The 16,095-nt window shown below is 38.2% G+C and overlaps 1 protein-coding gene across 10 annotated transcripts in view; it reads left to right on the forward strand.

The window, feature by feature from the left end:
* TTC29 (tetratricopeptide repeat domain 29) overlaps positions 1-15,126 on the forward strand; it is a 228,177-nt gene extending 213,051 nt beyond the window's left edge. For 9 of the 10 annotated variants that reach the window (XM_064416703.1, XM_064416700.1, XM_064416701.1 and 6 more), the window contains 3 exons: positions 4,951-5,043; positions 12,581-12,653; positions 13,034-15,126. In XM_064416703.1, the coding sequence (XP_064272773.1) occupies positions 4,951-5,043; positions 12,581-12,618 (131 nt within the window). In that variant the 3' untranslated portion in view covers positions 12,619-12,653; positions 13,034-15,126. The remainder of the gene's footprint in view (positions 1-4,950; positions 5,044-12,580; positions 12,654-13,033) is intronic. The other variant, XM_064416704.1, reaches the window with a different exon arrangement.
* The last annotated feature ends 969 nt before the right edge of the window (positions 15,127-16,095 follow it).

Raw genomic sequence — 16,095 nt, forward strand, 5'->3', positions numbered from 1 at the left:
TAGGGACTTCACTCCTTTTTCTCTCCTCACAAAACTGGTTAAATGATCAGAGATGAAGTTTGATTTGATAGTGAAGTGCTGTTATTTGAATTTAGAGATAGCATCCTAATTGGTAGTGGGAAAAGAGGTTTATTCAAGGATATTGCTTTAACTTGTCTGCAGAATCAGACAAATACCACAGCATTAGATATTGAAAGAACATTCAAACCTCTTTGGAGAAACAAATGGAGGGAATAGTTCGCTGAAAGTGTTCTGGAAGGCTTTGGGTACTTGAGAGAAAGGGAGAGACAGAAATTGTTTGGAATGCATAAATGTGGTGAAACAGTAGAAAGCTCCAGCACTCAGAAGGAAAGAGTTGTATCTTCTGAAAGTTTTACCTGGTAGCCCAAAAAGTAGGGACAGGGATTTGAAAGAAGCAAAAAAAATTCAGTTTGTGATCCTTTGTGGTTCATTTTTGCCTGGTCTTCACTTTGTACAGGAGTTCTGAAAGGTTCTAGGCCTGCTGGCTTGTTTTGGAAATTTCAGAAGATGCAACATGTGCTCTGTGGTGTCTTGTGTGAGCTTTTCCAAATTAGCTTTAAAGATGGTATATTACATTTTTGCCAAGTCATATTTTCTCACAAGTGTATGATGTATGCTTGAATTAAGACGTCATGATTTATTTAAACGTCTGAAAAAAATTACAAAAAAAATTATTTCCTTTTTTCAACAGCTTAACTTTTAATCCTTTGTTTCACTGCTGTTTTTTCTATTTGCTTTCTGTATATAGTGAAGACCTACATTTATTTTTAAAAATACATAAAAGTACGTAGGTATAAATGTCAACTTTGATTGATATTGTACCCCCTGTGGTTAATGAAGTGACTTGGGAAGTTTTACAAAGTCAGGATTTAGTCCAGACCTGAACCAGAACTTTGGCTTATATTAGGTTGTTTGTTTACACTTATTTTTGGTGAATAGGTATGTCCTTAGCAAATATATTACATACAAAACTATGAATTAGCATTGTCTTACTAAATTTAGTTGTCCATTAGCAAATCCAGAACACTTCAAAATAAATGAGTATTGTTCCATAATTTAAACTTCTCTACTAAAACTACTTTTAAGTAGCTGTTGTCTGTATTGAATTGTAAATCATTTGTGTGCGAGATTAAACTTCAGATGAAGTTATTAAAAATATTGTGGTTTTGCTAGAAGCTCTTGGGGAGTTGTGTTGTAACTATTTCTATCTGTGACATGTTGTTCCTATAAAATCAGAAAACAAATTTCATACTAAACTTGCCTTTTCACATAATTGTTAATTGTGAAGCTACTTTGCCATTACAAATAATAATCTGAATGTAAATATATAAAGAAAAGGATTTGAGATGTCTATACTTTTGATATAGGTGAACTTGGTGATCTCTAAACTAGCTATGTCCTAGAAGACAGAGTGATTCCTCTTTCTGAATGCCATAGCATACCAACTCTTGAAAGAAAAGTACAAATAATGGATGCAAGATTGAGATCTTTAGTGTCAGAAAAAAAGTAGAAGAGAATATTTCTTTTTTTGAAGTGGTATTGTGTATCGTCTCTGCACTCAGGAAGGAGTGAAACCATACAAAACTAAATACTCATTACAATGGTCTGATTAGTTTGCATCTGATGCACAAATTTGGACAAGGTGCATAAATTAATACTTAGATTTGGATTAGTATTTGAAAACTAATCTGAAAGTTGTTTTATTAGCATATTAAACAATTATATTAACAAATAACACTACTGGTAAGCAAACATGCAGTTTGAAGTTCTTACCCAGAAGTAAAATGCACAAAACCTGACTTTTCTTTCAAGTAAGCAAACCTGCACATAGGTTCAAAGTGTTTAATTGAATTACTATTAAAATTGAAGTCAATGACTAGAAAGGGAATCTAGAGCAAACGTGCACTGCAGCTTACCCTAAAGGAAGAAATATTGGGCCAATGAAAGCAACCTATAGAGAATGGGAAATAACAGGCATGTGCTGGCATATTAGGAATGTCTCTTCATAGATGTGCAAGTTTTATTTCACATTGTCCTCACCCTTCTCAATAAGAATGACTGATAGCTTCACTTTGTGATTTCCCAGCTTTTAAGAGTCTATTTTTATTTATTTTTTATGACCAACCTCGCACTTGTTAAATGTAATTTTTGCTTTATGTAGCATAGAAAAAAGCACATCTGCAGTATGCTATCCCATGAATTAACAAGAATGACTGGACATAAGACAAGAAATCCTTTAAAAACATATGTTCACATTAAATATCTGGGCTAGCTCAGTAAAGGAGGTCTTATGGGGTCATTTTTGATGCAGTACAAGTAAACCATTTCTGCTCTTCTGAAATAGTTTCTTTCAGGTTTATATTGAGCTTGTATAACAACGCATTACATAAATAAGGGCTTAGTTTGTACATTAGTCTTTTACATCTTGGATTCTTACTAAATCCTTGTTTTTACTAACTTGATGCTTAAGAGATATTGATTTCTGCTCCTCATGCCGATGGTGTTTATTTTGATATGGCTGGGATTAAAAACTAAATTAACAGGCATAATCAGTTTTCTTAGAGTTAAAAAGGGTGCTTTGGTACCTTTGGTTACATTCTTCTGAAGAAAAAGGAGAGCAGAAGAGATGTGATAAAAAAGGGATCAATTTATTCAATCACTGGGTATAAAAACATTAGCCCTGGGAAAGGCCCTTCCTCTAAGAGCTTTAGCTGCCCAGTCTCACTTGTGTGGCACAAAATAATTTGCATTTTTAGAGAAAATTCACGTCTTCTGCAAGCTCTAGTGAAACATGAATAAATTGCTTTCTTTTCCTCTTTTTCTGATTTTATAAAGCTGAATCCATTAGGGGCTGAGTCAAACTGTAATGAAAGAAAGGCAACAACTGAGATGATGGAAACCCTGGATTAGATTTCTTAGTAGTCCAAGCCCAGCTGTCATGGCCTACGTGTCAAGTTAGTACTCTTTAGGGAGGCCTGGCAGTACATGTGAATATTTTTTTTTAACTGCTGTGTTACAACAGGTCTCTAAAGCAGCTAGGAATTAAACAGAGATGCAGAGATTAAGAATTAAATAGAGCCACAGCAAACATTCCACCAGGGAGATTTGTAGTGGGGCAAGTAAACCTTCCCAGGGCTATTGCCCCACTGCCATGCCTGGCAGGCTCACCTGTGACCTGGAGACTCTGAAACCTCCAAGTGGGGCTGTCTTATTCCAATTTATAGCAATGAATTTTGTCTGTTACACTTTGTGAGCTTTGCTATGAGGTGAGACTGTGGTTTGATCAGAACATACAGATCCCAGCATGGATTTTATGCCAGTTACTGTTTTTATAAAGAAGACCTGGTGTCAAAGCACCAAACATTCCTCTGAGTACAGACTGATGTTAAATTACAAAATTAATGGTACCCAGAGTCTTCTACCTAGTGCTTGGAATTTATCCAGCTTCCAAAGAGACTCTCACATCCTCCCATGAAGGGGCACAATGGCACAGTCAAGTGCCCCGGTCTGTAAAAGATTCAGACACCTGAAATCATCCCAAGTTCACCATTCACTTTGTGAATTTAGGGAAATCATTGTATTTTAAACCCTAAGATAATCTCATAACAGATCTCCTCAATTGTGGGAACAGTTTATAAAAAAAATAAAATCTGCCAGAATCCCTATCAGAGTTGTGCCCTGGGGGAAAATCCCTTCCTTATTTCTCAGCTTTGCATGATTTCTCTCATCTTGGGAAAGCATTTCAAGCCAGCAGCAGCTGGTGTCTGCCTGCACTTCCACTGGTGCCTTTGTGAGGAACAGAACTGAGCAGCAACTCCTAAATAACCCTGTTTCCTTTTCTGCCCTTGCATTGTGGTTGTGGAAAAGATCCAAAAGAAGCCAGGTCACCCACTGCTGCTCCCCGTCCCTTGCACCTAGAAGTGCCTGCCTCCCCTCAGCTCTGTTAAGTGTCTGCTACACTGGGAGTACCTGCTGGTGACTCTCATCACTGTGGTCAAGGAGTGGAATGGGAGGGTGACATTTTTTGCTTCATGAAGACATTTTGCTTTCCTGCTGTGTGCTTCTAAAATCTCTGCTGTTCCTTGAGCAAAACAGTGTGACTGGTATGGCATAATTCAAAGTGAATTTAAAATTTCTGAAGTCAAATGTTTTCTGAAAAGATCTGTTTTGAAGCAATTTGGCAAAGCTGACATAACCATGCTAACTTCAGTGAACCTGCATTGGCTGCATCAGTTGAGAATTGGGCCCAGACTAGCCAGAGCATTTATTTTTAAATTCTAGCTTCTGCTGGCTTTTTCTTAAAAGTCTCTGTAGTTCTATAACTTTCTAAAGTAGCTCACAAGTCTTGTGCTACTGCTAATAAAACAGAAAATCCATTTCCATTTTTCAGTGTAATCTTTTTTTCATGTGAATCTATTTCTCATCAAAAGAAGCGAGTGACTGGCGTGAAAGCTGGAGCTCTCTACTTAGCTGTAAAGACAAGTCTTGGTCTTTCAAGTTGTCACACGTTGTCTGGGAGAACATGGCCATAAATTCAAAAACTAGGAGGGAGAAACTAAACACTCTGTGTTGCTGTGGCCAGCAAAAGTATTGTTCCCAATGCCTGGTGAAGAGAATTAGGTCTGATTTCTGATTCTGTGTTCTCAATCTGTTGGTAAAATCAGCAACAAAAGCTGAGACAAAGAGGATTCTCCCAAGTGCCCATGGGAGAGGTATGTCCTATAGCACACCAGTGTCAGCACGTGTCACTGCAGGGACCCTCCATAAACCAGGACATTCATTTCCAGCAGATATTTTTGTTGGCTATTTTTAAAAGATAAGTAGGAGCACTTTTCTTCAGTCTTAGAGGGGAGCAATATTCTCCCCAGACAAGCTTAGTCACAAGAAAATTGATACTTCCATAAGGGATTCCATACCTTCTTTTTAAAGAACATCATCATCCAGACACTTCCCTACATCTCCTCAGGCAGAGAGGATGCTGTCATGCCTGGAGTGTCTTAGAAGATGTAAAGCTAAAGTCAGGTAAGGAGAAAAAAATCTCCATGGCATTCCTTTTTTTTTCTTGTAGCAGATGCATTGCTGGGATTTCTCTGCTTCGCTGGCTTCTGCTTCTGTACCCAGATGATACCTTTGGCTAAGCTCTTGGAAGACAGTTTCCCAGGCAAAAAAAACAAACTGCATTATAGAGACCTTAGATGACAAACAGTTTGCAAGCCACCAGGCAGAGTCATCACTGGAGATGCTGAAAGTCTCAGCCATGAAAAAGTGCTCTTACAAGTGTAATTATAGAAGGACAGGCAAACTTTTAGAGACCAGAAAACAGCAGACCCAAACTCTCAACATAAGGAATGAGAGCTGTAGAACAAGAAACTCTCAATAAAATTACACAGGCCGCTCATGTCAAAATACAGAGGTAAAGCAGAAAGAACTAAAATCAGAGATATTTTAAGTCAGAACAGTCTGATACTGTATTTGAACCTCAGTATGACGATGGCATACAGTTAAGCAAGAGGACGTGTTTAAGTAATCTGTGTTTCCCAGCTTTCCTCCCCTGGGACACCTTTAAGGAACCTGAATTTCAGAGAAAGGAGTGCTAACCACTCTGTGACAGCCAGGTCCTTTGAAGACATATCAGGCTGCATATTCAGAAATAAATATTACACACTGCCAGTGAGCAGCTCTTCTGCTCAGTGTTTTGCTCAGTGGGTAGAAGGTGGTGTTCACAAAAGACAGGCACATGAACTGTCCTGCTATGCTGTCTTGCAGGTTTTAATTGTGTTTTTATACCAAATATTTAACAGACAAAATGCACTATATCTGAGTAAAGGAAAAAGGATGAGGCTTTATGTGTAGTCATATACAAAAGTTGCACAGTAAATGCAAAAAGTAGATTCTCCAGCAGAGTATTCAAATCTACGGTAGAGACTGTAGTGAATTGGGGGAAGACAGCAAGAATTTTTCAGGGTAGTGGCTTTGTTATGAATTGGTGTCAGAATTGCCACCGTGCCTGAAATCTGTGTTTTCACAGCTACTGTTCTTTATTTATTTACTGAGCACCCAATATACCTGGCTTTGCCTTTTTTTTTTAAGTGAAGTAGCCATGATAGTTCTGCAAATATGCTGCTTCTGTTATGATCAATAAGTTGTCAGAAACATCACCCACCTTACTGCTTCTTTGCCCTTTGCAAAAAAAAAATTTTTAAAAAAAAGTAGATTTCATTCATAACTCTAATGATATGTGTTGAAACTTTGATGCAATATCATTGAGATAGACACATTTCTGTAAAAATCTGTAGGAACGCCTCTAAAAATACTGGTAAACGTTCTGTGAGACAATAAACTGTCTCTTCTGTGAGCAAGGTAAGGGTTTCCTTTCATACGGATTTCTGAGTAGATTTCAGGCTCAGTCTTTAGTGATAGGCAAAGGTAGAGGCAATAGAAGTGTTTTTATACTCCTTGTTTGTTCTCACCAGCTCTTCAGGGTAACCAAGAGCAAGTTTGGCTTCTACCACAAGAGAAAGCAGACACCTTTTGCTCAGAAGTTTGCTTTCTCAGCAGGTCCCCCCAGGACTTTAGTCTGTCTTTAGGAGACAGCAAGTAGGTTGTAGTTGTGGTCATTCTGCATCGGGATGGGGACTGAAAGAAAAGAAACCCTTCTCTAGGCCATTTGAGAATTCTACTTTGCACTGTGGAAACTTTGATTAACCAGCTGGACAGATGCTTACTTGCTTTCTGCTGCTGGAAAACTTTGAGAATATTTCAAGACACTAAATGGCAAATACAAAGTTGAGCCAGAGACAAAATGCCATACTGAAATTTTAAGCTAATAGTTTGGATTTAATGTAGAATTTGTTGACAGTAAAGGTAAAACTATAAGCTAAAAACTGGTAGCAATTTTGCTCGAGTTTCTTCATGTTTGAAGTGATCTTCTTGATGATTGTTTTCCAAAGCTGATTTTGCTGTATCACCAATATTTGTGTAGAATTTTTGTGATCTCTAACTTCCAGATACACAAAAGACACAGTGTCATATTTTGGCCTTGAGAAAAATCCTTGGTTTTCTATCTACAGTTAAAAATTTGGTCTAATAGAGCTGTTATTTAAAACTGATATTCAGCAAATGGTTTGAGCAAAAGATGTCACAGATGAATGTATAACAATGCACAGAACTGAAAAAGGTAAGATCAAGAGAGATTTCCATTGTACAAATGTCTGGAACATGCCCAAACTATGTAAGAGAGGAAGATTAATTTGTCTGAGAACTATTGAATATGAGTAAGTAAACAATGGAATTTATTAGTTAGGGCAAAATTTATATTCCTGTTAAGTTTTCTCACCCAAACCAGAAAAACCTTTCCGTTTCATTATAGTACCATAGGCTCTTCAAAAGCTTATAAAATAAATTCTGCTTCTCATTCATAAACTTGCCCATCTGTGAAGCCTGTATTCAGAGAAACCTACCTGCTCAAGTGCATGCTGTAGTTCATTAAAGGCTCCCATTTGTCCTCATAAAGACTCATTCATTGCCCTGAATAATATATATGGTGTGCTGAAAGAGAACCAACTCTTGCTTTTACAATCTAAATTAAACAACTTTGTCTAATAAAAGAAGCACTGTCTCACTTCCACTAGGCCATAAGCCCTAAGGGTCTTGTATTTTCATGGTTTTTATTTATTTATTTTTGCCAACTTGTCCTTCAAGGATCTGAAAGCTGAGAGAACTGAGCCACTTAAATTGTTTCTTTCTCTGCCTGCTTAGAAAGACAGAGGCAAGCAGTACAACTGTACTGAAGCAAATACTCATCCATAAACTTATTCTAAAATGCAATTAGATGATCTTCTGTCTTTTTCTCAGTCCCACCTTCTAACCTTCCTCATCTTGAGAGTCCATCTCTGTTATGTGTGGCTTTTCCAAATGCCCATGATTAATAACTGCTGTGATTCATTAGCCTGTGTTGTTGGCAATGTTTCCCCAATGGGAGCATTTGCTATCTAGGGATAGTCCATGATTGCTCTGCCTCCTGGAACAGTAAGATGCTTTCAATCTAATGCGCTGTCCATGTTTTAGCATAAAATAATATTAAGGCATCCACATAATGGAACCATCTGAAGATCCATTTTATTAAGCACTGGAAGAAAATGTGTGTGTGTTTGCATGTGCAAGGGAAGCATAATCAGCAAACCTATTTCACCAGAAATGTCGTTTCCACAAGGGTTTCACGTAAAGACACAGCTGTTTTGAGGTGTAGTTCTTTAGCTGTGAGCATGAAAAAATACTCCATAGCCAATATCTCACCTGGTGCAATTAACTTACTCAAATTATATACAGCCTGTTCAAAGAAGGAAAAATAGGAAACAGAGGTAGGTTTATTGTACTTATTCCATTTTGAGGGTATTTATTTTAAATGCAATCTACCTTCAAGTACAGAGCTGTACTGCTCTAAAAGATTACTGCTTCAAGTTGCTCCACATACCTTAACATAGCATGGACCCTTTTTACATTATACGATCAACTTTTTGACAGTGCAGGGCCAGCACAGCTAATGGAATAATAGCCTGCAGGGTCCAGCTAAATGATATACGAATATAATCAACCTTTGTGATGACTATTCAAAAGTAATCCCTTTAGCTTTCAACTGCAACATATATTTCAACCAGGCAAAGCCATATGAAGAAAATCTCTGCAGACTCCACTGATACAATATGGCCTTCATATCCCCACAGTGTGTTTGCCGCTCACAGTGAGTTTTAAATTTAAGGTAATGGCTACTGTATATTCATGTGAGCATAGAACAATACCTTTGATTTGTTGGAGAAATGTTACATTAGCTACCAAGGGCCCTATTCAGTAAACTTTGACACAACCCTTATATATGGTTTACTGCTTATTCTAAATGGAATATGCCTGATAGAAATGGTTTGCATGCCCAAATTGTACAAATTCATTAATCTTTATATTAACAAAACCTCCAAGTACAACTGCCTCCATTCCAAGTTAACCAAGTCAGGATACATGGTTAAACAGGTAGGCCCAACATGCTTCTAAAAGGCATTGCATCAATTTTCGTTTATCAAGACAGAAAAATACTTCGGAAGATCATCTACAAATATGGGATATACATGTTGTTTGCAGTCACATTATTTTCTGCTCTATCTCTATTCCTACACCATTATATCATTCTTCAGATTATATAACTCAAAGCAGCTGTGTGACATTTAAAAATGCTAGTAAATTTTAAAATACAATAATGGGTTCTATCTCATCAGCTGTGTATCACTGACATGGTAATACATCGAGATAGTCTTGCTTCCTCTCCCTTTTGTGACAAAAACATGCAGTATTGGCTAGTGGTGGATCTGAATACATGGAAGTAATTCTGTTAAAGAAAAATAGATGTAATAAAAATGCTGTATTGCCTCAGAGTACAACTTTTGTATGTACACTATAGTCAGAGTTCAGTCTCATCAGCAGGAGTTGCAAATAGGGCCTTGTTTGTGTACAGGCACTTGAATCCATGTGAGAACATAAGAGCATGTTACCATATGTTGTTGGAGGATTCTGCTAAGCAGGTGAGCTATAGTGGGGGAGTAGGAGAGCGTGTGGCCTTTCCCTGTATTTTTTTGCCATGGCATTCTTGAGCCCACAGGAACCTACTGCATCCTCAGCATCCTGCAGCAGGGAGTTCCAGTGATGAGGTGACAGTGCACAAAGAAGCCCTTGCTTTGTATCCAAGCCCACCACCTCCCACTTTCAGTAGACCCTACCTCATTTTTTTTTTTATTTGGAAAACACAGTGAAAAATTATTTCTGGGTCAGTTTGTGCTTGCTACACTCACTTTTGTCATCTTCTCAAAAAAATTTCTTTCTTTTTTTTTTTTTCAAACTTGTTTCAGCTGAAACTATATACCTGAAACAATAATCCTCTTATGATTTCATCACTTCATGGAGCTTTCAGTGGAATTCTTGTTTAATAAAGTCCAACAGTCTTTGAATAATGCAGACTTTGGATTTGAATGGATTCCCATCACACAGGCATGCAGTCTCAGCTGTTGTCTGTTTCATTTTCTTTATAATCTTTTGAGAGAATGGTGCCTAAAATTCCTGTCCTTTTTGGAATTAGTTGTAGCTTCAGTCTTTGTGGGTGTGGCCTTCTTTCTTTTGTATGGCTTTTCACTAACCATATAATGTAAAGGAGTTGCAGCCCTGCATTGTTTTCTACAAAACCATCATGAAATAATGGGATTTTTAGAAGTATAGCATTCTGTAGATACACACACGGAAATAGAAGGAACAGAGATGCCAATTCTAGCTGCACTGAAAATCCAACCAGACAATTTTAATTATATTTTATCAACAGCAGTGGTAATCTGTCAGGGACATCCTATTATGATTAATTATATTTACATTCTATTAATACATATTAATGTTATCTCCACGTTTTGCACAATAAGATGGAAGGAGAATGCTTGATGGTGTGATCTGTGGTGGTATATATGTATTATCATTATGAATATGAGATGCTTTTATTGTTTCCAAATAGCATAGGCCAAACAAATGCCAAGAAAACATTTATGGCTCAGTATTCCATCAGTTATCCTTGATATGCTTAATATGTGCTGGGAGGGCAGAGCTGTTAATCAGCCAATAATAGCTTGGTGCCCAAGTGTGAAGGCAAAAGGCCGAAAGGTGCACAAGAAAAGCAATTTCTGCTGTAACTCCCCATCTGTCATGTGCACATCCCCACTGTCTCTTGCACATGTCAGTGTCTGTAGCTGTCAGAGACACACTTTTCTGTGTTTTTTTCCTGGAAATACAAATGTTGCTATACCCAGCCACATTTTGGGCTTGAGTTACCACTTTGTACCACTTTTCCACCAAACTGCATCCACTGGACACTGCACTGGTGTGAAGCTGGGGTGGGACAGCACAGTTCTGATCCCTCGGAGAAGTGAGCACTTTTGACCATCTGGGGCTCTGGGCTGCTTGCCACCGGCTGAGTTTCTAAGCCAAACTGAGCTGTGCAGGTTTCATTAGATTTTTTTCATTTAAGACTTGGTCTGCTAGGAAAGGAATTCCCATTCATTTACTTTAGGCCTGGTTTCAGAACATGTCACTTGGAATAACTACATTGTTAAATACAGAGTAAACCATTAACACACACACTACCCTCATACAAAATGAGATTCCATATGGGAATGCCAATTCTCAGATATTCTTCATAGATTTACTTATCCTGTTCTTCCTTGCATACAACTATGGATAAAGTCCTAATTAGCAACTATACTTAATAAAAGCCCGTGCAATGACAAAATAGAAATGTTATTGAGTCATGAGTGATACAGTAGTTTTAATCTGTTCCAGACATTGTACCAGCAGAGACACTGCTTTGAACATTGTCTTTAACCCCCACCAGAACTGGATGATTTATTCTGGCCACGAGTTAAATTATGATGCCAAACAAACACCATTGGTATTGCTGTGACCGAAAGCTAAAGTCCAGTTTTAGGCATCACAGTACAAAGAGACAGTGACAAATTGAGGAGGATCCAGTTAAGAAAACATGAGTTCCTTTCAAATATTGAAGAGATTGTGTTTTCTTAGCCTCCAAAAGAGAAGATTACAGAAAGGAAAATAGTCTGTCAGGCTCTAAGGAGTTATTCTGAAAGAGGGCTGTTCCATTGCTCTTTGTGTCTGCAAAAGGTAGAACAAGAGAAAAATCAGTTTAATTTGCAATAAATATTTATCTTAAGTATTAGGGAAGAAACAGAGCAATAAGGCTGTGAAGCACTGAAACAGAGAGATTAGGGATGCTGGGAAACAGCCTTCATCAGAAGCCTTGGAGAATAGATGTCAGGGGTGGACTAGATAAAATGTGCACTTTCTTCATTGGAGGAGGCGAAGCAGATCAGTGGTTCCCAAAATAAGGAACAATGCCCCAGGGATGCTGTAGGTGGAACAAGGCAGAGGGAGGTGTTTTGCTGGAGAGTCCCTAGGAACAGAGCAGTAAGTGCAGCCAGGAGGTGGGAGTTTGGTGTGGAAACGGAGTGAGGAAGGAATGAGACAGCACCACTGGAGCAAATGGGCTCTGTGGCTGTCAAGAACTGCAGAGTCAAGCCACGGCCTCCCAGCCACCTTTTCCCTTATCACATCCCATGAGGAAGACCCCACTGAGATGTCACAGCCTCCTCTTGCTTCCTGCCCTGCTCAATTCCTCCCCTGCATGGTGTTCCTCCTGCCTGCCATCTTTCAGTGCTGTCTTGGCCATCATCTTCTCCCAAATGTATCTCCTTTGTTGGCTCCCAGCTGGTCCCACCCAGACCTGTGCTGTTGGAGAACCGCTGCACAGGAGGGCAAGAAATGAGACCAGAAACCCCTCTCAGTTCTGTGTTTCTAGAATTATATCTTATGTGACTCACCCTTTTTTTTTTTAGATTTCCTTTTCTTGTGGCTTTTTTCCATAGGTCAAGTTTTTCAATTGAGCCATTTAGCCTTTTAACCATTAAAAGTGTTGTAAGTCTAAAACACTCATGCACTTTTTTTTTTTTTTTTTAAATAACAGAACCTGGTGAAGGAGCAAGTGCCTCAAAGCCTCTGTGAGCCTCTGTTCAAGACATCAATTCAAGATCTTCCTGGTACAGCATTTGCTCTTAATCTGCAGACTTTATACCAATCTGCTGATTTTTACAAAATGTCATTACCATCAATACTTAACCTGATTTTGACAGGCAATTACACATCATCTCTGTATTACTATGTCTAAATAATTATATTTTTCCTCCTCATAAATGAATGAATTCACACTTCCCTCAGTTTTTTTACACATATTCCCAGTTTTAGAATTTAATTGCCTTTGATCGTGTAATTACTTTTAATTTACAGAAATAAGCCTTTGAGACAGAAACAAATCTGATTAATTAGATGCCAACCCCAAATGTAAAACATGTAGATACCGATGTATATACATAAACTTCTAACATTTTAGTATTTTTCTATTTGCTGTTTTTTGTTCTAGAGGATGCCTGCTTATTAACAGAGAAGCTGAAGTATAATGAGTACAAGAAGATCCTTGAAGAGTGGTGCAACAAAGTAGGAATTTCAGCAAAGGTTTTGGCATTAAATTTTTTTTTATCATAAGTATCTGTCATTTAAATATTTTTTTAAATGACAAAGAGTAGTAGAAGAGAAAGTTTTTACTTTGTGCCCCCATTTCTTAATGTCTTCCAAAGTGTCAAGATCCTCCTGTTAAGATATTAAACATGAATTGGAATCCAAGATGCTCAGTGCCTTGTAAGATCAGGCTCCAAATGTGTCTGGAGAGTTTTCTGTAAATCCCAGATTGTGGTCCCTCTCAGAAAAAACTTATTCATAAAGCTGCCAGTGGTTTTAGCATGTTTGCAATGGTTGGGGTTCAGCTGTAACTGAAACAGAATAGCTCCAGCCTGGGTGGGACACTGTGGTGCAATTTGCAATTTTGATCCAATCTATATCACAGGTTGGACTCAAAACACAACCAGGTTTGTTTAAAATCCATCTGGATGCAATCCAGTGCCATGTGCTGTGGCATAACCCTGCCTGGAGGTGGGACCAGAGGTGGTCCCCTCCCTGACCCATTCTGTGACTCTGTACTTCACACCATCAGGTAAACTAAAATTCTGCTTAGGTTCTTTCTGGTAAATGATCTGAAGCACTGATTTTGGAGTCTGTGTAAAACATTGTGCCCCATTTTGAGCTGATGAAACTCCTGACAGTGGGTTTCCCACATGACCCACTGACATCTGTGGTCTTCACAGTTCTCAGAGAACTCCGAGTCCTCAGAGCCTGCTGCTATTGCTGTTGGCATTAGGAAGAGTTAGAGAAGATGGAAGTTATCACTTTGCAAAATACACACAAAACCAGGATTTGGAACCTTTGAATTTTATTTAGGAAAATTGATGATTCATAATTTCACATATTAGAAAACCCCTGCTTTCAAACTAAACAAAAAAAGCTTTATCACTCCCAATAGCCAACCATTCCTTTTTTTAAATGGAGGTTTCCACACTCAGAGTTTGTAGCAAGGTCCATTAGACCTATAATCAGGTTTTATGATGGTGTTTGAGCAAGCATTAGCTTCTGCCATAGTAATAACTCAAGTCACAGTTTTCTTCAGGATTGTACTCCGAGTATTTGGTTGACATGTGACAACAGGGTTTCTCCTGTTTCCCTGTTAAAGAATAGTAAAAATGTATCATTAACCAGCTCTTATTAGACTATTTTTGATCCAAAATGCTGTATACATGCAATTTAAATACAAATAGCTCAATAATTTTATTCTTTTGTTTATATGTCTTTATTGTCTGAGCACCATGCTTATTATAACAATGTTAATTTAGAAGTCTTTTGCAAGGCTGAAAAGTTGTATAGAAATATTCCCACGTGCAATTATGCACACACAAAGCAACAAATCTCTTTGCTGAGTGTTAAAATGAGGTAAACATTTTATGGAAACCAGAAAGAGAAACAGGACTACGAGTTAAACATAAACATCTGTATTGTTTACCCCTTAATTTGCCCTCCTATATTTTAATAGTATTGATACGAAATAAGAAAACCATTCTAAAATCAGCACAATTTTTCAAATAATATCTTAAAATCCTGTTAATCTACAAGCTCTTCTAATCTTTGTAAATATAGCATGACTGCTAATTTTAGATATTTGGAATTTCTTTTATCAAAATATTGTCAAAAGAAATTACATAATTGAATTTGGCCTTCATAATAAAAAAAATTACATAAAATAACATAAACCATGCCAAGATTCTAGAAAAGACAATTATTAATTTATCAAAGGCAAGTTTCTAAATTCCTAATGGCTTTTAACCCCATGTACATTTCTGCAGGAACTGAACATTCTGGTTTTGTGTCTCAAAAGTTATTGTGTAGTTATGTTAAACAGCATCCATGATTTTCACTATTTTTTGCCAATCTGTAGTCGTTACTGCATGATAACTCTGGTATGCTTGTGAAAAATGGTCAGGAATTAATCCCCTAGAGCATTAACTCTCCCATACTTTTTAACACTTTTTCATCATGCAGCTTTTAATAAAAATAAGGGGAAATCTATCATCCTATAGCAATGTGTGTTCTGTTATTGAAAGTCAGTAAGCTTTGGGAGCAAATTGTGTTTATTGTGCTAAATATACCTGTCTCCCATCCCAGGAACAATTTGTCCCATGAGTAACTGTCAGTGTGGCAGAACGCAGGCGTTGTTCAGCCCCTTGCAGACCTTTTCAGTGGGAAAACAAAGGCACTTCCCCCTTCAAATTAATGGGGCCAGGGGGTTGGGCAGATGTTGTTCCCTGTGTCATTGTTTGGACAGGATCCTGGAGTGAAGCTCTCAGCTGCTGGGAGCAGTCAGAGCTGCAGGGGTCACGGCAGCCCTGGTGAGCACCTCCCACACCCCAACTGAAAGCACAGTGCTCACTGCACTTGGCTGAAGTGCCCACCCAGTGCTGCTGCAGAAGAAAAGTCACCACTCTGAATTAGCAGTGCTCTCCCAACATCACCTCCCTTTGCTGATCTCTCCTCAGACACAGCCCTGCTCGTAAGGTCTGTGGGGATCAGAGCTCCATTGGTGTAATGGAGCTTCTGTCTTTTGTCTCTTGCCATGAGAGGTGCTTTAATTGCTTTAAGGAACTCTTATGAAACACAGTTATTCTCCACCCTGACTCCTTCTTTGTCCTTACAATCCTTCCTCCAAGTTTTACCAGAAAGCTCCTGATCCCCTGACTCTTAATTTGCAATCAGGAAGGAGGACTCGTGAGTACGGATCGCAGTTTACAACTTTCTCTCTGCTCTCAGAAATCACAGGCAGAGTTGACTTTAGTTAGGAAAACAAGCAGAGCAATTCAGCCTGTAATGCCAGTCCATTTCAAACCAGAGACTTGTCAAACATATTACAGCAGATGAATATCTGAATGGTTCTGAAGTGTAATGTCTCTAAAATCTACATTTTGTGGGTGCTTAGGATATGTTAGGATGGCAATAAAGGTTGCTTTTTTGAGTAGGGCTTGAGTAGGTTTTGCTGTGGATGTA

This window comes from Passer domesticus, chromosome 4 (genome assembly GCF_036417665.1).
Source record: "Passer domesticus isolate bPasDom1 chromosome 4, bPasDom1.hap1, whole genome shotgun sequence".
NCBI lineage: Eukaryota > Metazoa > Chordata > Aves > Passeriformes > Passeridae > Passer > Passer domesticus.